At 41.8% G+C, this 25,444-nt stretch overlaps 1 protein-coding gene across 1 annotated transcript in view; it reads left to right on the top strand.

Moving 5' to 3' along the window:
* kcnk17 (potassium channel, subfamily K, member 17) overlaps positions 1-22,873 on the top strand; it is a 43,700-nt gene extending 20,827 nt beyond the window's left edge. The window contains exons 6-7 of the mRNA XM_071380963.1: positions 344-512; positions 22,662-22,873. Coding sequence (XP_071237064.1) covers positions 344-512; positions 22,662-22,873 — 381 coding nt within the window. The remainder of the gene's footprint in view (positions 1-343; positions 513-22,661) is intronic.
* Positions 22,874-25,444: the final 2,571 nt, after the last annotated feature.

Below are 25,444 nucleotides of genomic sequence, written 5' to 3'. Positions count from 1 at the left end.
CTCATTTTTTCCATATTGTACATATCCAGAATAAGCTTTGGCAATATGTACATTGTTACGTCATGCCAATAAAGCAAATTGAATTGATTACTTTTTGGGGGGGCCCCAGAATATAATGACTTCATATTCTTTTAACTCTGTCTGTATGCAGTATTCATAAATCAGTTAGCAAGTACCAGAGACCGTCCAACTTGTCATTTGTTACCCGTTTCTCCTAAAATATGTGCGAATCTGAAATAGCACCCAATTCCCCTACATTGACCAAAAGGAGTTTCTTACAGTATATAGGGAATAGGCCATTTGAGATATTGACTCTGTCTTCCCTTCTTTCTGTCTCCATTAGAAGTTAACCAGGTTCATGATCCACCTGTTGTCCTACGTCTCTGGAACAGCACTCTTCTTTGTGATGCCCATGGTGGTGTTCAAACAGCAAGAGGGCTGGAGCTACTCACAGGCAATCTACTATTGCTTCATTTCACTCAGCACCATTGGCTTTGGAGACTACGTCGCAGGTACACAACTCAATATGTAGGAACATGGAAGCTCCAGAAACAGACTGGCCGTACGGGCAGTTCCGGGGTAACCCTTCATTTTACAGCCGTTAATTACTATGTATTTACTAGGTAAATACATAGCAACAAAATCTACATTTGTAGTAAAAATGTATTCTTAAATGTACCAAGCAAGTAAGTACTACATACTTAATTAGTAAATACAAAGTATTTTTTTATTATATAGGTATGTAAGACGGTAAATCCAACTAAGTGTCAGCGAATAACTATGTAAATACCTACTCACGTCACTATTTTAATATAATATATAAGAAACACCAAGGAACATAGTCACAAAATGTAATCATAAAGTAATAAATGTTTGTCCTAAAAGTAAGTAAAAGTAAGAAACAGCTTACTACTATCTAAATACATAGTCATACCAGTCTCTTTCAAAGTAGTACCTAAGAAACACCAAGGAACACAGGCTACATTATCATTTATTTATCATGGATGGTCAGTCCTTGCATCCATAGGTCTGTCTATGAATTTGAGAGTGATTACATTTCTCCAGACTCATCCCTCAGCTTTTTACTGAAACGAGTGGGGAAAACGCTTTGTCTCTACTGCTGAATTCCACTTTAAAAAGGTCTGATTTTGGAGTTTTGATAGAATGGAAATAAGGGTATTTCCTTGCATTTGAAAAGCCAATTGAACATGGGGTTATTGTATTGAACTGAGAAGGGTATTTACAACAAAGTCATTGAAACGTTATTGCTCTAAACCATTTATCTTATTTCTATTACACTTGATAATTGCAGAATAAAGTCAACAATAGTTTCATTTAACTTTTGGTTAATGTATGAATACTTACTTGTTTAAGGTTTAATGAGAGAGGGGTCACTAGGTCGTTTTTTTTTTATCACACTTCAGGTTGTCACCATTAGGGATTAATACCGGTAACCAGGATCCCGGGACTGTCCCAGGACCACTCTTCACATTTCCCAAAAAACATTGATGACAAGACCTGAGAAATTACAACATTTTCCTCCAATGTTGGGCTAATGGAATTTCACAAAATACACAATATGCGCAGCAGCAGATAGGATTTTTTTTTATTGATTGCACATTATCCAAACAGGTTGTCACATGGAAGCCTTTAGACAGCGTATTTACTCACAAAGTCACCATAAATTCAAAGCACACACATAATTGACACTGCCGGATTGCACAGGAGACCCGAATGCAATTTAGAGTTCTCATCAGAACTGAAAATTCTAACCCTGTCCGACCCCTGTGAGCTAAAGCCCGAGCCCAGGCCTGGTCCGACATCATAGAAATCAAATGAGCCCTAACCTGAAAAAAAAATACAGATATATAGAAAACAGTTGACTATGTTGATTTAAAACTAGTGTTGAGAACAACACAGCGGAGGCAGGCGCCAGAGGACTGAGGAGACAAGGAAACAGCCATTTGGCCTTGAAAAAGTAAAGAGGAAAACTCACCTTAGTTATGATCAACTGAATGATGAACATACAGTTGAAGTCGGAAGTTTATATACACTTAGGTTGGAGTCATTAAAACTTGTTTTTCAACCATTCCACAAACTATAGTTTTGGCAAGTCTGTTAGGACATCTATTTTGTGCATGACACAAGTAATTTTTCCAACAATTGTTTCCAGACAGATTATTTCACTGTATCACAATTCCAGTGGGTCAGAAGTTTACATACACTAAGTTGACTGTGTCTTTAATAAACAGCTTGGAAAATTCCCTAAAATGATGTCATGGCTTTAGAAGCTTCTGATAGGCTAATTGACATCGTTTGAGTCAATTGGAGTCGTACCTGTAGATGTATTTCAAGGTCTACCTTCAAACGCAGTACCTCTTTGCTTGACATCATGGGAAAATCAAAAGGAAATCAGCCAAGACCTCAGTAAAAAAAAAAATTACCACCACAAGTCTGGTTCATCCTTCGGAGCAATTTCCAAACGCCTGAAGGTACCAAGTTCAATAGTATGCAAGTATAAACACCATGGGACCACACAGCCGTCATACTGCTCAGGAAGGAGACGCGTTCTGTCTCCTAGTGATGAACGTACTTTAGTAGGAAAAGTGCAAATCATTTGTATGAATAATCGATAATATTTCAACCGGACAATAGCGTATTCAATAGAAAGGAAAAACAACGAAGGGCGCGCACTCGGTCACGCATGCAAACCAGCTATGCATTCTTCCCCAGTCCCCTGACAAAAAGGTCTCATTCCTCTTAATTTTTCAGAAAACAAGCCTGAAACAATGTCTAAAGACTGTTGACATCTAGTGGAAGCCATAGGAACTGAAATATAGGTCCTAACCCATTAGACACTCTATAGGCATTCAATTGAAAACTACCCACATAAAAAAATCCCACTTCCTGATGGATTTTCCTCAGGTTTTTGCCTGCCATATCAGTTATGTTATACTCACAGACATTATTTTAACAGTTTTGGAAACTTTAGAGTGTTTTCTATCCAAATCTACTAATTATATGCAGATGGGCACGCTTCTCATCCAGACGTCGAAATACTGCCCCTAAGCTATGAGAAGTTAAATCTATCCCAATCATCATCCATTCGGTGTCAATGCTAGTCACGTACACAGGGTGGATCAGTGACACGCTTTCGAAGTTGAGTTTACCCTCACTAGGGTATGTGGGACGATAGCGTCCCACCTCGTCAACAGGCAGTGAAACTGCAGGGTGCCAAATTCAAAACAGAAATCCCACAATAAAAATTCCTCAAACATACATGTATTTTACACCATTTTAAAGATACACTTGTTGTAAATCCAGCCACCGTGTCCGATTTCAAAAAGGCTTTACGACAAAAGCAAAACAAACGATTATGTTAGGTCAGAACCAAGTCACAGAAAAACACAGCCATTTTTCCAGCCAAAGAGAGGAGTCACAAAAAGCAGAAATATAGATAAAATTAATCACTAACCTTTGATGATCTTCATCAGATGACACTCATAGGACTTCATGTTACACAATACATGTATGTTTTGTTTGGTAAAGTTCATATTTATATCCAAAAATCTGAGTTTACATTGGCGCGTTATGTTCAGTCGTTCCAAAACATCCGGTGATTTTGCAGAGAGCCACATCAATTTACAGAAATACTCATAATAAACATTGCTAAAAGATACAACTGTTATGCATGGAATTTTAGATCCACTTCTCCTTAATGCAACCACTGTGTCAGATTTCAAAAAAAAATTACGGAACAAGCAAACCATGCAATAATCTGAGTACGGCGCTCAGACGACAGATCACGCCAAAAAAATATCCGCCATGTTGGAGTCAACAGACATCAGAATTGCATTAAAAATATTCACTTACCTTTGATGATCTTCATCAAAATGCACTCCCAGGAATCCCAGTTCCTGTAACGGCAGTCTAGCTTTTCCTCCTCCTCGGACGAGGAGAGGCGAGAAGGATCAGAGGACCAATGTACAGCGTGGTAAGTTTCCATGATTTAATGACAAGAAAACTAGACAAAATACAAAACAACAAACGTACTAACCGTCACAGTCCCGTGTGGCACAAACACTGACACAGGAAACAACCACCCACAAATCCCCAACACAAAACAAGCCACCTATATATGATTCTCAATCAGGGACAACGATAGACAGCTGCCTCTGATTGAGAACCATATTAGGCTGAACATAGAAACAGACAAACTAGACACACAACATAGAATTCCCACCCAGATCACGTCCTGACCAACACTAAACAAGCAAAACACATAAGAACTATGGTCAGGACGTGACAGTTCCACAATAAATGTTTGTTTTGTTCGATAATGTCCATAATTTATGTCCAAATTCCTCCTTGTTGTTCCCGCGTTCAGTACACAATCTAAACTCACGACGCGCGTGCAAGTACAGCGGAAAGTACAGAATAAAAGTCCAAAAAGTTATATTACAGTCCGTAGAAACATGTCAAACGATGTATAGAATCAATCTTTAGGATGTTTTTAACATAAATCTTCAATAATGTTCCAACCGGAGAATTCCTTTGTCTGTAGAATTGCAATGGAACAGCGTTCGCTCTCACGTGAACACGCGAGACTGAGTGGCTCGTGGCTCTCTGGCAGAACTCTGACTCATTCGCCCCCACCTCACAGTAGAAGCATCAAACAAGGTTCTAAAGACTGTTGACATCTAGTGGAAGCCTTAGGAAGTGCAATTTGACCCCATAGACACTGTGTATTTGATAGGCCAAGAGTTGAAAAACTACAAACCTCAGATTTCCCACTTCCTAGTTGGATTTTTTCTCAGGTTTTCGCTTGCCATATGAGTTCTGCTCACAGACATCATTCAAACAGTTTTAGAGACTTCAGAGTGTTTTATATCCAAATCTACTAATCTAGCTATTATGGCTTTGTAGCAGGCCGTTTACTCTGGGCATGCTTTTCATCTGGACGTGAAAATACTGCCCCCTACCCCAAAGAAGTTAAAGGAGGAACCACTGTAGGTAAACAGATACTATTGAGAATTTTCCAGACCATGTTTGAATTATTAATTGCAGAAGAGCTAGAAAGATGGGTGCACTCTATATGTGCTCTGGGTCATTAGACACCATTAGACATGCACCTGTCTGGGGTGTGGACACGACTGGTTATTCCTGTAACTGTGTTATGGCCTAATATGTACTGTTGCTATGGTTACACCTCTTGGGTCATTCTAGAACAGAGGAGATCAGAGGAGTTAGCAGGATTACATGTCTGGTTATTTCTGTAAAGTGCCAAGGACTGTTGCTATGGTCCTACATGCATGAACCTGTCTTAAGGCGAGTACATGTCTGTATTTTTGAACTATTGGTGTGGCTCTACAGTTTCCATGCCCTAATATGAAACCAAACTAAACTTAGTGCAAGGTAATAAGATAACTACTAATTATATGCATATTCTAGCTTTTATGGCTGAGTAGCCATATTTGGGCACGCTTTCATCCACAATTCCCAATGCTGCCCCCTACCCTAGTGAAGTTAAGTAGAAGACGCTTGGTTAGAGGCGAGGTAGCTTGAGTGAAACCTACAAGTTTCGTATCGCAACATTCCGTTTTCAACCAACATTTTGCTGGGTCCACTGCCCCTTTGAGTTCATCCAGCAAAGTTTCAGATATGATGGAAATTGTCAAACCCGAATCTATCAGAGCATCACAGGTCAAACAGTCCTTTAAGACTGCTTTAAGGTACAGCCTGTTCAAACTGTTTTTTCTCATCATATCCCAAACAAAGTGGAATGGATTGGAAGAATGGAGCAGGTTGTGTCGATTTTCAGGACAGATAACCCACCATCGTGACCCAGTCAATCAATCAATGGAATATATTTATGAAGCCCTTTTTACATCAGCCGATGTCACAAAGTGCTATACAGAAACCCAGGCTAAAACCCCCAAAAGCAATGCAAATGTAGAAGCACAGTGGCTAGGAAAAACTCCCTAGAAAGGCAGAAACTTAGGAAAAAACCTAGAGAGGGACCAGGCTCTGAGGGGTGGTCAGTCCTCTTCTGGCTGTGCCAAGTGGAGATTATAACAGTACATGGCCATGTTCAAACGTTCATAGATGACCAGCAGGGTCAAATAATAATAATCACAAGTGGTTGTAGAGGATGCAACAGGTCAGCACCTCAGGAGTAAATGTCAGTTGTCTTTTCATAGCCGATCATTCAGAGTTAGAGACAGCAGATGCAGTAGAGCAATAGAGTCGAAAACAGCAGGTCCGGGACAAGGTAGCACGTCTGGTGAACAGGTCAGGGTTCCATAGCCGCAGGCAGAAAAGTTGAAACTGGAGCAGCAGCATGACTAGGTGGACTGGAGACAGCCAGGAGTCATCAGGCTTGGGGTGTGAAGGTGGTTCTGAGGCAAGGTCCTAGGGCTCAGATCCTCTGAGGTGGTTCTGAGGCATGGTCCTAGGGCTCAGATCCTATGAGAAAAGAGAGAGAGTGAGAGGGAGCATACTTAAAAGTTCTTGTCAATAGGGGGGCGCTGTTTTCACTTTGGGAAAAATCGTGCCCAATTTAAACGGCCTCGTACTCTATTCTAGATCATACAGTATGCATATTATTATTGCATACTGTATGTTATTATTATTGGATAGAAAACACTCTCAAGTTTCTAAAACTGTTTGAATTATATCTGTGAGTAAAACAGAACTCATTTTGCAGCAAACTTCCATACAGGAAGTGAAAAATCTGAAAACGAGGCTCTGTTTCAGGGCCTGCCTATTCAATTGCCTTATATTTATCGATATGCATGCACTTCATACGCCTTCCACTAGATGTCAACAGGCAGTGGAAGGTGGAATGGGGTGTCTAGCTTGATCTGAGGTCGAACAAGAGCTTTTGGAGTGACAGGTCAGCCATTTTGTCAGTTTTCCAAGGCGCGCGAAGGAGCTCCACATTGTCTTCTGAAAAACGGTCGGTATACACGGCGAATATCTCCGGCTCTGATTTTATTTGATACATTTGATAATAACATCATAAAGTAGGTTTTATCAGTTTATTCAAAGTTTATTGGACTTTTGGAGTTTTCCGTTCTTTGCGCCAAGAGAGGATGGGAATGTTAGTAACCTTGGCTAGCATTGTGGCGTGAATTCGACAGAAGAAATGGACATTCTAAAACCAAACAACGATTTATTCTGGACCAAGGACTCCTTGTACAACATTCTGATGGAAGCTCAGCAAAAGTAAGAAAAAATGTATGATGTTATTTCGTATTTCTGTGTAAAATATTGACTCCTATTCTCCGCCGTGTTGGTGAGTGCTGTCTCACAATAACGCAAGCTGTATGTTATGGTAAAGTTATTTTTAAAAATCTAACACAGCGGTTGCATTAAGAACCAGTGTATCTTTCATTTGCCATACCACAAGTATTTATGTAAGTGAGAAATCTGAAATCGGGGGCTCTGTTCCAGGGTCAGTTTATTAATTTGCATGTAATCTATGGGTCTACATGCACTGCATACGCCTTCCCCTAGATGTCAGTAAGCAGTGAGAATTGGAATGGGGTGTCTAGGTAGATCTGAGGCCGAACAAGAGCTCTTGGAACCGGGTGTGCAGTCTTTTCTACGTTCGTCATGACGCGAGACAGACCTCAGGATTGCGTCCTGAAAAGCTGTTGTTATAGGCGCTAGATATATCCGGCTCTGATTTTATTCGATATACGTGTTAAAAACATCATAATGTAGTTATTTTAAACCGAGTTATATCAGTTTATATCAGTATATTGCGATTTTTGGGATTTTCTTTGTTCTGCATTATGCTGAGTTGGACACGTTTGCACCACATGGCTAACGTTTGCTGCTAATTCCACAGTTGAAGACGACCTTCTACAACCGAGCAACGATTATTCTGGACAAATGACAACTTGTACAAGATTCTGATGGAAGCTCATCAAATAGTAAGAACTATTTATGATGTTAATTCGTAATTTCTGTCCAAAAAGTTAAACTATTATTCCGCCATTAATTTCGGTCTCGCTTTAACGCACGCTGTATGTCGTAGTAACGTTAATTGTAAAAATCTAACACAGCGGTTGCATTAAGAACTAATGTATCTTTCATTTGCTGTCCAACCTGTATTTTTTTGTCAAGTTTATGATTAGTTATTGATTAGATTAGGTGCCTCTCCCAAGATTTCTCCCGACATTTTGTTTGCAGTTTGGCTACTATTCTCATTGTATAACCACGATTTGTGCCGCTAAATATGCACATTTTCGAACAAACCATATATGTATTGTGTAATATGATGTTATAGGACTGTCATCTGATGAAGTTTTGAGAAGGTTAGTGAAAAAATGTATATCTTTTGCTGGTTTATTCGCTATCGCTAACGTGCATGAATCAATGCTGCTGTGTGGTTGGCTATTGTAGTAAGCTAATATAATGCTACATTGTGTTTTCGCTGTAAAACACTTAAAAAATCGGAAATATTGGCTGGATTCACAAGATGTTTATCTTTCATTTGCTGTACACCATGTATTTTTCATAGATGTTTTATGATGAGTATTTATGTATTTCACGTTGCTCTCTGTAATTATTCTGGCTGCTTCGGTGCTATTTGTGATGGTAGCTGCAATGTAAAACTATGATTTATACCTCAAATATGCACATTTTTCGAACAAAACATAAATGTATTGTATAACATGTTATAAGACTGTCATCTGATGAAGTTGTTTCTTGGTTAGTGACTAATTATATCTCTATTTTGTCGGTTTTGCGAAAGCTACCTATGCGGTGGAAACATGGTGAAAATATGCGGTTGTGTGTTTGGCTATTGTGGTTAGCTAATAGAAATACATATTGTGTTTTCTCTGTAAAACATTTTTAAAAAATCGGAAATGATGGCTGGATTCACAAGATGTTTATCTTTCATTTGCTGTATTGGACTTGTGATTTCATGAAAATTATATTATATGATAACCCTGTCCCGTTAGGCTAGGCTAGGCTATGCTAGTCAGCTTTTTTGATGAGGAGGATCCCGGATCCGGAATGGATATTAAGTAAAGGTTAAATTCACACAGGACAACGGATAAGACAGGAGAAATACTCAGACACAAACTATTGCAGCATAAATACTGGAGGAGGGAGGGGTCGGGAGACACTGTGGCCCTGTCCGACGATACCCCGGAAAGGGCCACCCAGGCAGGATATAACCCCACCTCTTTGCCAAAGCACAGCCCCCACACCACTAGAGGGATATCTTCAACCACCAACTTACTACCCAGAGACACGGCCGAGTATAACCCACAAAGATCTCCCCCACGGCACGAACCCGAGGGGGGGCGCTAACCCGGACAGGAAGATCACATCAGTGACTCAACACACTCAAGTGACACACCCCTCCTAGGGACGGCATGGAAGAGCACCAGTAAGCCAGTGACTCAGCCCCCGTAATAGGGTTAGAGGCAGAGAATACCAGTGGAGAGAGGGGAACCGGCCAGGTAGAGACAGCAAGGGCGGTTCGTCGCTCCAGTGCCTTTCAGTTCACCTTCACACCCCTGGGCCAGACTACACTCAATCATAGGACCTACATAAGAAATTCATTTTCAATAAAGACTTAAAGGTCGAGACCGAGTTTACGTCTCTCACATGGAGAGTGGGTCAGTGGGACCGAGGTCCAAGATGTCCCCCACCAACACCCAGCACCTCTCCTCCGGACCATACCCCTCCCATTCCACGAGGTACTGCAGGCCCCTCACCCGACGCCTAGAGTCCAGGATGGAACCTACAGTGTACGCCGGGGCCCCCGGTGATATCCAGGGGAGGCGGAGGGTCCTCCCGCACCTCAATGTCCTGCAGTGGACCAGCTACAACCGACAGGTGTGACCAAGGCCGCTGTGGAACGGGGAGGGGCTGTAAACTTCCCTCTAGGCAGGTGTCTCGGAGCCTTACACTGGTCGCACACCCAACAGGAGGATACATAAACCCTCAAGTCCTTGGCCAAGGTGGGCCACCAGTACTTCCCCCTAAGACCCCGCACCGTCCTATCAATCCCCGGATGACCAGAGGAGGGTAGCGTGTGGGCCCACCTGATCAATCTATCGCGAACACCAAGTGGGACGTACCTTCGACCAGCTGGACACTCTGGTGGAGTAGGGTCTAACCGTGACGCCTGCTCGATGTCCGAGTCCACCTCCCATACCACCGGTGCCACCAGACAAGAGGCCGGAAGTATGGGGGTGGGATCGATAGAGACGGGACAGTGCGTCGGCCTTAGCGTTACGGGAACTTGGTCTATATGAGATGGTGAAACTAAAATCTAGTGGAAAAACATCGCCCACCTTGCCTGACGAGGATTCAGTCTCCCCGCCGCCCAGATGTACTCCAGATTACGGTGGTCAGTCCAGATGAGAAAAGAGTGTTGCGCCCCCCCCAAGCCAATGTCACCACACCTTCAGAGCTTTTACCACAGCCAGCAACTCCCGGTCCCCCACATCATAGTTTCACTCTGCCGGACTGAGCTTCCTCGAAAAGAAAGCGCAGTGGCGAAGCTTCACGGCGTGCCCGAGCGCTGTGATAGCACTGCTCCAACACCAGCCTCGGACGCGTCCACCACAACTATGAATGCCAAAGAGGGGTCCGGATGCGCCAATACAGGAGCATCGGTGAACAACGCCTTCAGATGACCAAAAGCTCTGTTCGCCTCCGCGGACCACCGCAAACGCACCGGCCCCCCATTCAGCAGTGAGGTAATGGGAGCAGCCACCTGGCCAAAACCCCCGGATAAACGTCCGGTAGTAATTGGCAAACCCTAAAAACCGCTGCACCTCCTTTACCGTGGTCGGAGTCGGAACATTACGCACGGACGCAATGCGGTCACACTCCATCACCACCCCAGATGTGGAAATGCGATACCCCAGGAAAGAGACGGCTTGTTTGGAGAACACACATTTCTCGGCCTTGACGTACAGGTCATGCTCCAACAGTCGCCCAAGTACCCTGCGCACCAGAGACACATGCGCGGCGCGTGTGGCGGAATAGATCAGAATGATGTAAATGAAGGATGTTACATCATCGATGTAAACCACCACACCCTGCCCGTGCAGGTCCCTGAGAATCTCGTCTACAAAAGGATTGGAAAACGTCTGGAGCATTTTTCAACCCATACGGCATGACGAGGTACTCATAATGGCCAGATGTGTTACTAACCGCGATCTTCCACTCATCTCCCTCCCGGATATGCACCAAGTTATACGCGCTCCTGAGATCCAGTTTTGTGAAGAAGCGTGCTCCGTGAAATGACTCCACCACCGTGGCGATGAGAGGTAGCGGGTAACTGAACCCCACTGTGATGGAATTTAGACCTCTATAGTCAATGCACGGACGCAGACCTCCTTCCTTCTTCACAAAAAGAAACTCGAGGAGGCGGGTGACGTGGAGGGCCGAATGTACCCCTGTCCCAGAGATTAGGTGACATATGTCTCCATAGCCACCGTCTCCTCCTGTGACAGAGGATACACGTGACTCCTAGGAAGTGCGGTGTTCACCTCGAGGTTTATCGCACAATCCCCTCGTCGATGAGGTGGTAATTGGGTCGCCCTCTTTTTACAGAAAGCAATAGCCAAATCTGCATATTCGGGGGGAATGCGCACGATGGAGACTTGGTCCGGACTCTCCACCGTCGTCGCACACACCTACCGGAGCACTCCTCTGACCACCCCTTCAGAACCCCCTGTTTCCACAAAATGTTGGGATTGTGATAAGCCAACCAGGGAATCCCCAGCACCACTGGAAACGCAGGAGAATCAATGAGGAAGAGACTAATCCGCTCCTCATGACCCCCCTGCCTCACCATTTCCAGTGGAACCGTGGCCTCCCTGACCAGCCCTGACCCTAATGGTTGACTATCTAGGGCGTGCACGGTGAAGGGTTGGTCCGTCTGAACCAAGGGAATCCCTAACTTAAGCGCCAACCCGCGGTCCATAAAACTCCCCGCTGCGCCTGAATCTACTAGCGCGTTATGCTGGGAATGAGGGGAAAACTCAGGAAAGTAAATCAACACATACCGAGGGAGTTGGGTGAACGGTCGCCAGGTAAAGCTCCAGCTGGAGCAGGAACCACTTGCAGCTGTCCCATCGTACTCCCTCGGGAGCGCGAGCCGAATCCCGCTGGGGCTGGACGCCGCCGGAGAAGGTGGTGGTGCAGGCTGGAGAGTGGCTGAAGACGGGGTAGGGAGGCAGCTCCTCTCCCATCTCTCAATTCTCGCCATCACTTGATCCATGGCCGTCCCCAGACGGTGTAGCACGGCTGTAAGCTGGAGTACACGCTCCTCCATGGACGGGGAGGGCGCGTCCGCTCCTGCTGACTCCATGATTTCGGTGCGGGATTCTGTCAGGTTCTCCCTAGGAGAGGTGGGTGTGGAGTCAGGCGCAGGAGAGTGAGAATTGCAGGAAGGGCGTTTAAAGTCCAATAAAGAACAGGCACAGGACCACAACAGCATCCACAAAAAAACAGGAACGCAGTCCAGAAAAAACACCTGTTCAACAGAACAAACCAAACGCAACCCAAACAAATGACAGATACACAAACAATCCCGCACAAAACCTAGAGGGTAGGGCGAGATTAAATACCCCACAATTAACCTAAACTCGACACAGGTGAACAACAAGAAAGACAAAACCAAACGAAAAGGAAAAGGGATTGGTGGCAGCTAGTAGACCGGCAACGACGACCGCCGAGCGCCGCTCGAACAGGGAGAGGAACCACCTTCGGTGGAAGTCGAGACAATTATAAATATTCACTTACCTTTGATGATCTTCATCAGAATGCACTCCCAGGAATCCCAGTTCCACAATAAATGTTTGTTTTGTTCGATAAAGTCCATAATTTATGTCCAAATACCTCGTTTTTGTTTGCGCGTTTAGTTCCAAAATCCAAATTCATGACGCGCAGGCTAGACGAAAAGTCAAAACATTCCATTACAGTTCATAGAAACATGTCAAACGATGTATAGAATCAATCTTTAGGATGTTTTTAACATAAATCTTCAATAATGTTTCAACTGGAGAATTCCTTTGTCTGTAGAAATGCAATGGAACGCAGCTAACTCTCACGGGGGCGCACCTGAGTGAGCTCGTGGCACTCTGCCAGACCCCTGACTCAAATCAGCTCTCATCTTCCCCTCCTTCACAGTAGAAGCATCAAACAAGGTTCTAAAGACTGTTGACATCTAGTGGAAGCCTTAGGAAGTGCAATATGACCCCATAGACACTGTATATTTGATAGGCAATGAGTTGAAAACCTACAAACCTCAGATTTCCCACTTCCTAGATGGATATTTTCTCAGGTTTTTGCCTGCCATATGAGTTCTGTTATACTCACAGATATCATTCAAACAGTTTTAGAAACTTCAGAGAGTTTTCTATCCAAATCTACTAATAATATGCATATCTTAGCTTCTGGGCCTGAGTAGCAGGCAGTTTACTCTGGGCACCTTATTCATCCAAGCTACTCAATACTGCCCCCAGCCATAAGAAGTTAAAGAAATAAGATAATTCAAATAGCCACCCTTTGGCTTAATGACAGCTTTGTACACTCTTGGCGTTCTCTCAACAAGCTTCATAAGGTGGTCACCTTGAATGCATTTCAATTAACAGGTGTGCCTTGTTAGTTTATGTAATGTATTTCCTTCTTTAACTCTCTTGGGTAGGGGGCAATGTTTCCACCTCCGGAGGAAGAACGTGCCCAAAGTAAACTGCCTGTCACTCAGGCCCAGAAGCTAGTATATGCATATAATTGTTAGATTTGGATAGAAAACACTCTAAAGTTTCCAAAACTGTTAAAATAATGTCTGAGTGTAACAGAACTGATATGGCAGGCAAAAACCTGAGAAAAATTATTTTCATGTGGCTGTTTTTCAACTCAATGCCCATAGAGAATCCAATGGGTTAGGAATCAGATTGCAGTTCCTATGGCTTCCACTGGATGTCAAGTCTTTAGACATGGTTTCAGGCTTTTATTTTGAAAAACAACAAGTAAAAAGCCATTTTGGTCAGAGGAAGTATGCAGACCTGATTTGGGCTCGCTCCCGTTTGTTATTTTTCCTTTCTATTGAAAACGGTTATGTCCGGTTGAAATATTGATTATAAAGACAATAAACAACCTGAGGATTAATTATAAACATTGTTTGCCATGTTTCGACAAACTTTACTGGTACTTTTAGTATGTATTCGTCTGCCTGTTGTGACTGCCTTGGAGCCATTGGATTATTGAACAAAACGAACATTTACTGTGTAACTGGGAGTCTTGTGAGTGCAACCTTATGAAGATCATCAAAGGTAAGTGATTAATTTTATCGCTATTTCTGACTTCAGTGACTCCTCTACTTGGCTGGTAAATGTTTGTATGCTTTTTTCCGCGGGGCTCTGTCCTCAGATAATTGCATGGTATGCTTTCGCCGTAAAGCCTTTTGAAATCTGACACAGCAGCTGGATTAACAAGAAGTTAATATTTACCCTAGAGAGGTTACCCTAGAGAGGTTTTAATGCGTTTGAGCCTATCAGTTGTGTTGTGACAAGGGGGGGGGGGGTATACAGAAGATAGCCCTATTTGGTAAAATACCATTTCCATATTTCGGCAAGAACAGCTCAAAGAAGCAAAGAGAAACGACAGTCCATCATTTCTTTAAGACATGAAGATCAGTCAATAAGGAACATTTCAAGAACTTTGAATGTTTCTTCAAGTGCAGTTGCAATAACCAAGCGCTACGATGAAACTGGCACTCATGATGACCGCCACAGGAATGGAAGACCCAGAGTTACCTCTGCTACAGGATAAGTTCATCAGAGTTACCAGCCTCAGAAATTGCAGCCGAGTAAATGCTTTACAGAGTTCAAGTAACAGACACATCTCAACATCAACTGTTCAGAGGAGGCAAAGGGTGGCTATTTGAATAATCTCAAATCTCAAATATATTTTGATATACACTTTTTTGGTTACTACATGATTCCGTATGTGTTATTTCATAGTGTTGATGTCTTCACTTTTTTTCTACAATGTTGAAAATATTGAAATGAAGAAAAACCCTTGAAGGAGTAGGTGTTCTAAAACCTTTGACCGGTAGTGTAGCTAAAGTAAAATACATTTTCATGTAGAAATTAATGCAATTCACGTTTGTTGTTTTGCTAGCTCTTTGATTTGATTGTAAATACAAATGTGTTTTTACTTAGCTAAGCTTGTTTGGTTGATTTAAATTCAATAAACTTCACTCTGAATTGTGTGTCTTTATTGTGAAAAATGTCCACATTTCTACAAACTGGATCCCTTAGTCATATTGTACTGGAGTAAACTTGAAAGTATCTTGTATTTACATGGAATTAGAAACAGCTTAATTTTACTTCCCTCTTACCTCATATCTACCCTGTAATTGTGAAGGTGGTACCATGTAACAAAAGGGTAAGATTGACAGATTTGCTGTTGTCTTCATGGAATGGAGTCATAAAATGTGGTAATACTTCATAAGTAACTACATAGGTGACTCACCACCAGGATTCGGTCTTATGTAGCAACATTGAATTTCTTTTTTTACATTGGATAAAATAAGACTCAGAACTACAACATGGAATATCATACACTGTATTTGAGGAAACAATGGGAAAGCAATTCTGCTTTGAACGTTGATCAACTTGTAAATTCACTTTTGAGAAAACCGTCTTTCGATGTTTTGGTACTACTATTGGAGAGCCCTTTGTCTACACCCATCCAGCATTGTTCACACCCTCTTAAGCCTTAGCCCCACCCATCTCTTTAAGGGTTGATCCAACTGTTCTGTACTAACTTTCCAGCTACTCCCAGACATCTAAGAGCGAGAGAACAGCTCACTGAACATTACTCGACCTGTGGTTTCGCGTTCAGAGCGCACACTGGACTCTCTGGCCAAGAAGTAGGGTTGTTCCGAAAGCTCTGACCTCACAACTACAGTCAAGCACCCAAGCTAACTGGCTAACATTGACTAGCTACTTTCAGACACCTAATGAGAGAACACCCCACTCTGACCACTTTACTCGCCATAGCAGAGCTGGTTAGGCTTTTTTCATGTTATCCAGAGCGTTGGTGACTGTAACTGTGCTGCTGGCAACAATTTAATTTTGCTTTGTTGCCGACGTTTACTGACACCGGACATATTCAACGGGTGTTGAGCGTTCAAAAATGCATTAGTTATTCTGCGCTCTGGCACACTAAGACGAGAGTCTTTTGTTAAGAAACGTAGCTAGATAGCTAGCTAGGTAAACAATGAATCCCAAGGCATGACGTAACGTTAGTTAGCGAGCCAGCCAGCTAACGTTAGCTAGCTAGCTAACAGTACACATTAACTTGAAATGAAAATACTTTGAATAAATTAGAGTGAAGTCTTTTGTTAAGACATGTAGCTAGCTAGCTAAACAATGGACAATAATCACAACTCATGACGTTACTACCCTGCATGAATCTGCAGGTAGCTAACCAACCAGGTTATATGGCTATAACTAGTCATGCAAATGTGTCTGAGATACGAAGAATAAGATCATACACATAACGTTAGCTAGCGACCCAGCCAGTACACTTGAAATGACACAACTTTCTGTCAAAATTAGAAACGTGTAATATCTGTAAATCTTACCAGTATACATCATGGTTGGACGTTTCTCCTGTCCTGTCTGATGCCATGCATGGTTGCCTTAGTTTGATGATGTAATCCAGACTGGTGTTTTATCCATCTCCTTAGCTACTGAATCATACTTGAATTCCACTGATTTCAAAACTCGGGTCCTCCAGAAACTGGAGAGCATACACATAAAGTTAGCTAGCAAGCCAGCCAGCTAACGTTAGCTAGCTAGCAGTACACTCTAACTTGACATTAGGTTTTTGCAGTTTTACTACGCAATAAAAAACATTTTTAAAGCCGCATTCGACACGATGACCTAAACATACGGACCAGTTCCAATAGACAGACGCCTGCTATATGGTAGACCAATCCAAACTCATCTCTCGGCATGTCCAGCCCACTCATTATCTCAGCCAATCATGGTTGCTCTCTTTTTCAGTGGCTAAACCAACTAGGCTCGTAATTTAACAATTTTATTCGTACTTACAGATGGCATACAAGTTTGATATTAAGGCACATGAAAGTTCACATGTTTGAGAAGGCATTTCTGCCAAAAAATACATTTAGATAAAAAAACATTTTTTATGTTCAAACAGCTCTCCTGTGAAGTTGTGACTTACGACATACGCCTAGATTCCTGAATCAGTTCACAGTATCTATTTGGAAACAGACACCACTTAATTTTATACCCCGCTTACCTCCTACCCTGTAAGTGGGAAGGTGGTACCATGTAACAACAGGGTAAGATCACAGACATGTTTTGCTGTTGTCTTTATGGGATGGAGTCATCCAATGCAGTGGTACCATACAAGTAACTCCCACTCAGCTTTCTATTTCACCCAAAAATACTAATCCCAAACTATGTTTAGTTCGTCTGTTTTGGTCCAGATTTAGCCGAAGATCAGCCTGACCGCTAGCTTGATGTACTCATTGAAACAGAAGATCCACGAAAAGAATCATATATTACGTAGCCTAAATTAAATTAAATGATGGTGGCTTCATGGAAATATCCACAATAAAATATTCACAAAATATTTATTTTTGTTGACAAATTTAGGTTGTCAGATGTTCTGACATACACAGAATAGCACTGAAAACAGCCTGTAATCAATCTTATGACTGCACAATTGAATAACTGAATTTTGTTACAATTTGAATTCAGTATTTAAAAAGCCATTTGCTTTGCTTCTGTGACATACAAGTGCAGGGAGAAAAAAGACGTGAGCAGGTCATTCGCGCCATTTGCTCCTCTCATGACCACACAAAAGCCACACAGCAACGACTTTGAAAAGGTTGAGGACAAGCAAGAGTGGGGACTGTAAGTACACATTTTTCTCCAAATAATTTTCTAAACATTAAAGTACCTAGCTACTGCTGGTGATTGGTGTGTGTGCATATACACTATATATACATAAGTATGTGGACAAACCTTCAAATTGGTGGATTCTGCTATTTCAGCCAAACCCATTGCTGACAGGTGTATAAAATCGAGCACACAGCCATGCAATCTCCATAGACAAACAACAGCAGTAAAATGGCCTTACTGAAGAGCTCAGTAACTTTCAACGTGGCTCCGTCATAGGTCGCCACCTTTCCCAAAAGTCAGTTTGTCAAATTTCTGCCCTGATAGAGCTGCCCCAGTCAAGCTTCATGGAATGGATTTCTAAGGCCCAACAGCCACACACAAGCCTAAGATCACCATGTGTAATGGCAAGCATCGGATGGAGTCATGAATCACACTTTACCATCTGGAATTCTGATGGATGAATATGGGTTTGGCGGATGCCAGGAGAATGCTACATGCCCCAATGCATAGTGCCAACTGTAAAGGTTGGTGGAGGAGGAAAATTGGTCTGGGCTCTTTTTCCTGGTTTGGTCTAGGACCCTTAGTTCCAGTGAAGGGAAATCTTAACGCTACAGCATAGATGACATTCTAGACGATTCTGTACATCCAATTTTGTGGCAACAGTTTGGGTAAGGCCCTTTCCTGTTTCAACATGGCAATGCCCCTGTGCACAAAGCGAGGTCCATACAGAAACGGTTTATTGAGATCGGTATGGAAGAACTTGACTGGCCTGCACAGAGCCCTGACCTCAACCCCTTCGAACACCTTTGTGATGAATTGGAACGCTGACTGTGAGCCAGTCCTAATCGCCTAGCATCAGTACCCAACCTCACTAATGCTCTTGTGGCTGATTGGAGGCAAGTCCTTGCAGTATGGTTCTAACATCTAGTGGAAAGCTTCCCAGAATAGTGAATGCTGTTATAGCAGCAAAGGGGAAACCAACTCCATATTAATGCCCATGATTTTGGAATGAGATACTCGATGTGCAGGTGTCCACATACTTTTGGTCATGTAGTGTAGGTAACGTTAGCAACAACAAAAAATCTCTAGCAGCTCACGTTAATGTTAGCTAACATTAGATACTTTGGGTAACTTTATCTGCATTCAGATGCTAGCTAGCTAGTTAGCAAGGTGGAAAAGCATACAGTGTCTTCAGAAAGTATTCACACCCCTTGACCTTTTACACATTTTGCTTTGTTAAAGCCTGAATTTAAAATAGATTAAATGGAGATTTGTCGTCACTGGCCTACAGACAATACCCCATAATGTCAAAATTATGTTTTTCGAAAAATGTTTACAAATTAATTAGAAATGAAAGGCTGAAATGTCTTGTCAATAACTATTCAACCACTTTTATGGCAAGCCTTAAATAAAATCAGGAGTTAAAAAATTGCATGGACATGATTTTTGAATGACTACCTCATCTTTGTAACCCACACATACATGGTGCTGAAGAGGATGGCTTACGTTTTACATGCTGCTTACAAACTGTGCTATTGTGTTAGTTTTTTGTGTTGTTTGTAACTTATTATTTTACTTATTTTGTTCATAATGTTGCTGATACCGGCTCTTATGACCAAAAATAACTTCTGGACACCAGAAGAGCGATTACTCACCTCGAACTGGAAGAAGCTTTTTCATTTAATGAGTCCGACGAGAAGGATACACTGCTTTCCCGGGAACAGGCCCAAAGACGGAGAAAAAGGGGGCTGAGGTCGGGCTGCCTTCTGAGAATTCGTAGGCGAGCAAGTAAACTCCCACTGCCATCCGTTCCATTGTCTAACGTGCAATCATTGGAAAATAAAATTGATGACCTACGATCAAGAGTATCCTACCAACAGAACACTTAAAACTGTAATATCTTATGATTCACCGAGTTGTGGCTGATCGACGACACGGATAATATAGAGCTGGAGGGATTTTCAATGCACAGGCAGAACAGAGAAGCTACGTCTGGTAAGACGAGAGGTGGGGGTGTCTGTCTATTTGTCAAGAACAGTTGGTGCGTGATGTCTAATATTAAAGAAGTCTCGTGGTATTGCTTGCCTGAGGTAGAGTACTTTATGATAAGCTGAAGACCACACTATCTACCAAGAGAGTTCTCATCTATGTTATTCGTAGCCGTCTATTTACCACCACAGACCGATGCTGGCACTAAGACCGCGCTCAACAACAAACAAGAAAATGCTCATCCAGAAGCGGTGCTCCTAGTGGCCGAGGACTTTAGAGAAACATAGAGAAATATTAACAATCTTTTCATTTTGGACAAAAATGATAAGTTATGAAAACTGGTTGTTTTGCAAATGTTGAACTTATAATATGGCTACTAATACTTGGAAAGCTAAATCAAAGTCCAAGTATACAGATTTGACGATATTCTTGCAGAACAATGGAATATGAATGTGAATGTCTCCTTCACGATTTGCCCAAATGTACCTGGGGACTTCACACTAAAAGTCTTGAGGTTCAGTCATACTTCAAGTTATCCATCTGAAACTTTGCACATACACTGTTGCCATCTTGTGGACACTATCAGAATTACAACCAGAGTGATGGCTATAACTGTGACCGTTCTCTTGCATTTTAAAGATGGTGGTAAAAAAACACTGGTTGTTTTTTTGTGGGTATTTTCTTCTACCAGATCTATTGTGTTATATTCTCCTATATTCTCCATTCAATTCACATTTCCACAAACTTCAAAGTGTTTACTTTCAAATAGTACCAGGATGATGCATATCCTTGCTTCAGGGCCTGAGCTACAGGCAGTTAGATTTGGGTATGTAATTTAGGTGAATATTTAAAAGGGGGCTATCCCTAATTAACACCATCTTCTCTAATAGGCAACAGCCTATGTATTAGTGGTAGATAGAGTTGAGCTGCCCATAAAGAGCTGCCCATCAAACCCATCACTCTTGTGTTGCAAGCACCATGCTGTTACATTCATAACAGTGTGGAAAGCATGAAAATGCATGATGTTCTTCACGTGTTTGATATGTTTTTGACACATGTTTACTCAAACGCTCGTTTCAAAGAATCCTAAAGAAATTGAAAGACAAACATGTGGTATTTATTATTTAACTAGCATTTTATTATGTAATTCCTAAATACATTTAGGCAAAAAAAAATGTTTTACTTTAACTTGCTTAAATGTTTTACAGCGAAAACACCACATATATTCATGTTAGCTCACCACCAAATACAAAAAGAGAGACATATTTTTCACAGCACCGGTAGCATGCAGCTAGCATGCAGCTAGCATGCAAAGCCAACCTAACTAACCTAGAACTAACCTAAATAACCTAGAAAAAACTCCCTCAGATGACAGTCCTATAACATGTTACACAATAAATCTATGTTTTGTTCAAAAAAAATGCATATTTTAGCTATAAATCAGTTTTACATTACTGCTACCATCATAGCTACAGTAAGAAATCGCACGGCAGTAGCCAGAGAAAACAGACACCAACGTCTACTTCTAATTTCACATCAGAAAAGATTTCAGAAAAATATATGGTGGATAGCTAATGAAAGAGAAAGATCTTGTGAATACAGACAATATTTCCGATTTCTGAAGTGTTTTACAGCGAAAACACAATATATCGTTATATTAGCTTACTACAATAGCTAGCACACAGCAGCATTGATTCTAGTCAAACGCTAGCGATAGCACAGTTCGACAGATATATGAAAAAGCATCCCAAATTGGGTCCTTATCTTTGTTGATTTTCCATCAGAATGTTCTCCAAAGGGTCCTTTGTTCAGAACCGTGTTCATTTGGACCTAGAACGAACGATGTCCCTGTTGAATTAGCATGACACACTGGCCATGCCATGCTAACCTCTCCGTCTTGACAAAATTCTTGCGTCGCATCACGTCTAAAGTCCAGAATAAATTTCAATAATATAATTAAAGTATATTGAAAAAACATACTTTAGGATGATTTTGTGACATGTATCAAAGAAAATCGAAGCTGGAGGTCATATTCACCTATAACGAGTGTTTTCCAGGAGCGCGGTCCAGTTCCTACTTCGCGCCCAGAAAAAATTATAAAGTGCGCACTTATCACTCAAAGAGGTTCCTTTCAGTCCCTGACAGAGATAATCAAGTCCTTTTTTCTCTCACTTCCGCATGACAACCAGGGGAAGATGTGTGACGTGTTTGTACAGTCCCAAGTGCCAAGGCCTTTTATAGAGAGTATCTTGAAGAGAGACATAGCTTCTTGGAAAATTCACTTTTTCCAGAAAATGGGCTGTAAAAAGAGTTATGTTTCACTTAGAGAAATAATTAAACCTGTTTTAGAAACTAGAAGGTGTTTTATATCCAAAGGTAATAAATAATATGCATATTGTACGAGCAAGAATTGAGTACGAGGCCGTTTGAAATGGGCACCTTTTTTCTGGCTACTCAATAATTTCCCTTGCAGCCATAACAGGTTAATCACATGAGAGAACCTATCTGATAATGACTTCAGTAGAGTTGTTATCAAATACCACACAAATAAGGTTACGATTGCTATCTTATCACGGTGGTCAGGCCATGTTTGTGCTGCTTCTCCCCTTATACCCTGGTGAAGTCTATAGGCTGAAACACTTTTGTTTTTAATAATAAACCCAAAGTGTCTGTCAAGTCAATCTATATTGTCTTCCAAGTGTTGCTGAATATTTTGTTCACATTTTCTGCTCGGTTCTATAGACAGTAACCCCGACAAGTACTATCCAGAGTGGTACAGCATCCTCATGGCGTCCTGGATCTTCTTCGGCCTGGCCTGGTTGGCCCTAGTCATCAACCACACCGGCGAAATCCTGGAGCGGCTCAACACCCACCTCAAACACTGGTGGAGCCCTGAGGAACCTAGCAACGCAGGACCTGTGGATGAGGTCAAGGAGCCCCCGGTGGACGGTTAAAAGAAATAAAGAGAATATTAAAAAAAAACTGTTGGTGATGTCATCCAGACAAAGAAAGAGGTGGTTGCACCTAGACGCTAATCTTAGGGTCATTTTTGCATTTTCCTCATTAATGGTTAGGATTGGGGTTAGGATTGAGGGAAGAAGATTCTAGATCTGCATCTAGGAGAAACTAGCAGTGGGTCAGACCTGGGATAGAACATGAAGCAAGCAGGGGATCATGATGAGCAGCAATGGGTTGGCAGTTCTTCTGGTTAGAGCTAAATGTTAATGCATACATACTGGGACCATGTCTATGTTCCCTCAGCCCCATGTTCCCTCAGCCCTATATTCCATCAGCCCAATGTTCCTCTCAGTCCTATGTTCCCTCAGCTCTATGTTACCTCAGCTCCATGTTCCCTCAGCCCCATGTTACCTCAGCCCCATGTTACCTCAGCCCCATGTTCCCTCAGCCCCATGTCCCCTCAGCCCCATGTTCCCTCAGCCCCATGTTCCCTCAGCCCTATATTCCATCAGCCCAATGTTCCTCTCAGTCCTATGTTCCCTCAGCTCTATGTTCCCTCAGCTCTATGTTCCCTCAGTTTTATCTTCTAAACGAGGGATCAGCAACCCAAATGAGAGGAAGAGACATTTTTGAAATTCTCTCAATATTGAGTATTTTTGGGTCTGCACGGAATGTAATCTTGCTTAACCCATAACTAAAGTATTACGTACTTTGTCAGATGCTCAATTAAGTTCTGGGTCCATATGTGTTAAGAGAAGAGATAGAAAAAGGATCGGAACCAGAATGAAGAGCTCCACCCACTCTCTTTGAAAGTAACAGGCAAGTCTATAGGCCAAAATCCCCTCCCCTTACGAAATTCAAAAGATGCTATCATCCGCAAAATTGTGATTTGTCCAAAGCTCCGGAACTAATGCTGCTCATTATCTCACGCATCCCATTGTATCATGACAGATCTACTGTACCATGTATGTTTACGTAGTCTGTCCACGAGAGATTACACAGAATGTACCCCTGTTTAAGAGGGGGGAAAAAATGGAAGAGAGGGCCATTATAGACAACTTGATGTTATGTGATAAGAAATATTTCACATAGCATATATTCTTCACACCCATGATGTACACAGGTATTTTGCCCTTACCAAAAAAACAGGCTTCTGGCAAATTTGCGGCAAGCTCATACATGCAAATTCGTTTTGTGGCAAACTGTTACGGCGAGTTGTGAACTTCGGGCAAACAATTCTGTGAAACTTGTGGCGAACATTCTACTGTTTGCTGCAAAGTTTGAATATGCAAATTACATCAATTTTTTGGTTACTTTGGGTTAACAACATTTAAATGTTGTATCTACATAAACCAAATCACATATAACTTTAAATTCACTTGCTTCTCACAAATAAAACTAAACATACTAAACGTACTAAATAGTCAGCTGTTACAAAGTTGCCTTGATGTTGCTATGCTTCTCACGGAAACTGGCATTCTATATATTTCTCATGAAGGAAACAATGTTTCTGCCTTGTATAAATGCTATATAAACAAACAATGTAGCTAGCATAAGCTGGGACATAGCCCTACTAAATCTACCTTTACATGTGTGGACAACTGTTCCTAGAGAGCCAAATTATACAAGATTTATCTCCAGCCAAGCCTCAGCACAATTGATTCAAACTAATCAACAAATTATGATATTAAATCTAGACTGGAGACTTCATCATTAGAGACAGATGTCTACTAGTTGTCTATTTTTCCTGACTCAGGTGTGTAAGGCTTGGGTGTAGGAAAAGCAACATCAAATTGAGTTATGCCTAATATGGCAATTCATATTATTTTTCCAAAATTAATTATTGTTAATTTACATGTCAAAGCTATATATGCAAGATCCTTTACCAGATGAGCACATATTTCTCTGTCCTCAGAAGGCCTCAATCTGTCTTTTTGCCTCGTAACTGATTGCTTCTAGAAGGAGAGAAGGAACTATACATGATCAAGATGAGCTAGTTTAAAGCAATGAAAGATCTAATTGTTACAAAGAAAGATTGTATGGGCTACATTTATGAGAATAATACATGCATCTTATCAAGCTTCAAGATGATACACTCATTTGTCACTCAAGAAAGGGGTTATGAGTGAGTGCACCACAAACATCTTTCCAGGGTGTTGATGCATCCTCCTTCCAATACAGCCTCTTCCAACACCATGGGTAGGGGAAAGGTATCCATCTGCAAAAGTGAAGTTTTGGTTTGATGTCAAGTCAGCTTATATTATTGCAACTTTAGCTGTTGTGCTAGCTAACATGCTACTGAACAGTGGCACGAGCATATTTACATGCATATTGACATTAATAGACAGCAGCATACTGTATTCACCTAAATAGTGTGTAGGCAAACCATGCGTTAGCTAGCTAGCTATCACATGAATTGTAAAAAAATATGATAGCTAACGTTAGCTAGCTAGCAAAGCGGTAGCCAGTCAGTGACGTTGATAGATTGAAACTGGTGTCAACAAAATGTGTTTCACTCAAACAATGCTCATAAACATGGCATTAGTAACTAAGCATCAATTAGCTAA

The sequence above is a fragment of the Salvelinus alpinus genome, chromosome 33 (genome assembly GCF_045679555.1).
Source record: "Salvelinus alpinus chromosome 33, SLU_Salpinus.1, whole genome shotgun sequence".
Classification (NCBI taxonomy): Eukaryota; Metazoa; Chordata; class Actinopteri; order Salmoniformes; family Salmonidae; genus Salvelinus; species Salvelinus alpinus.
The sequence above is the reverse complement of the archived record's forward strand: the minus strand, read 5'-3'. Positions and strand labels throughout refer to the sequence as shown.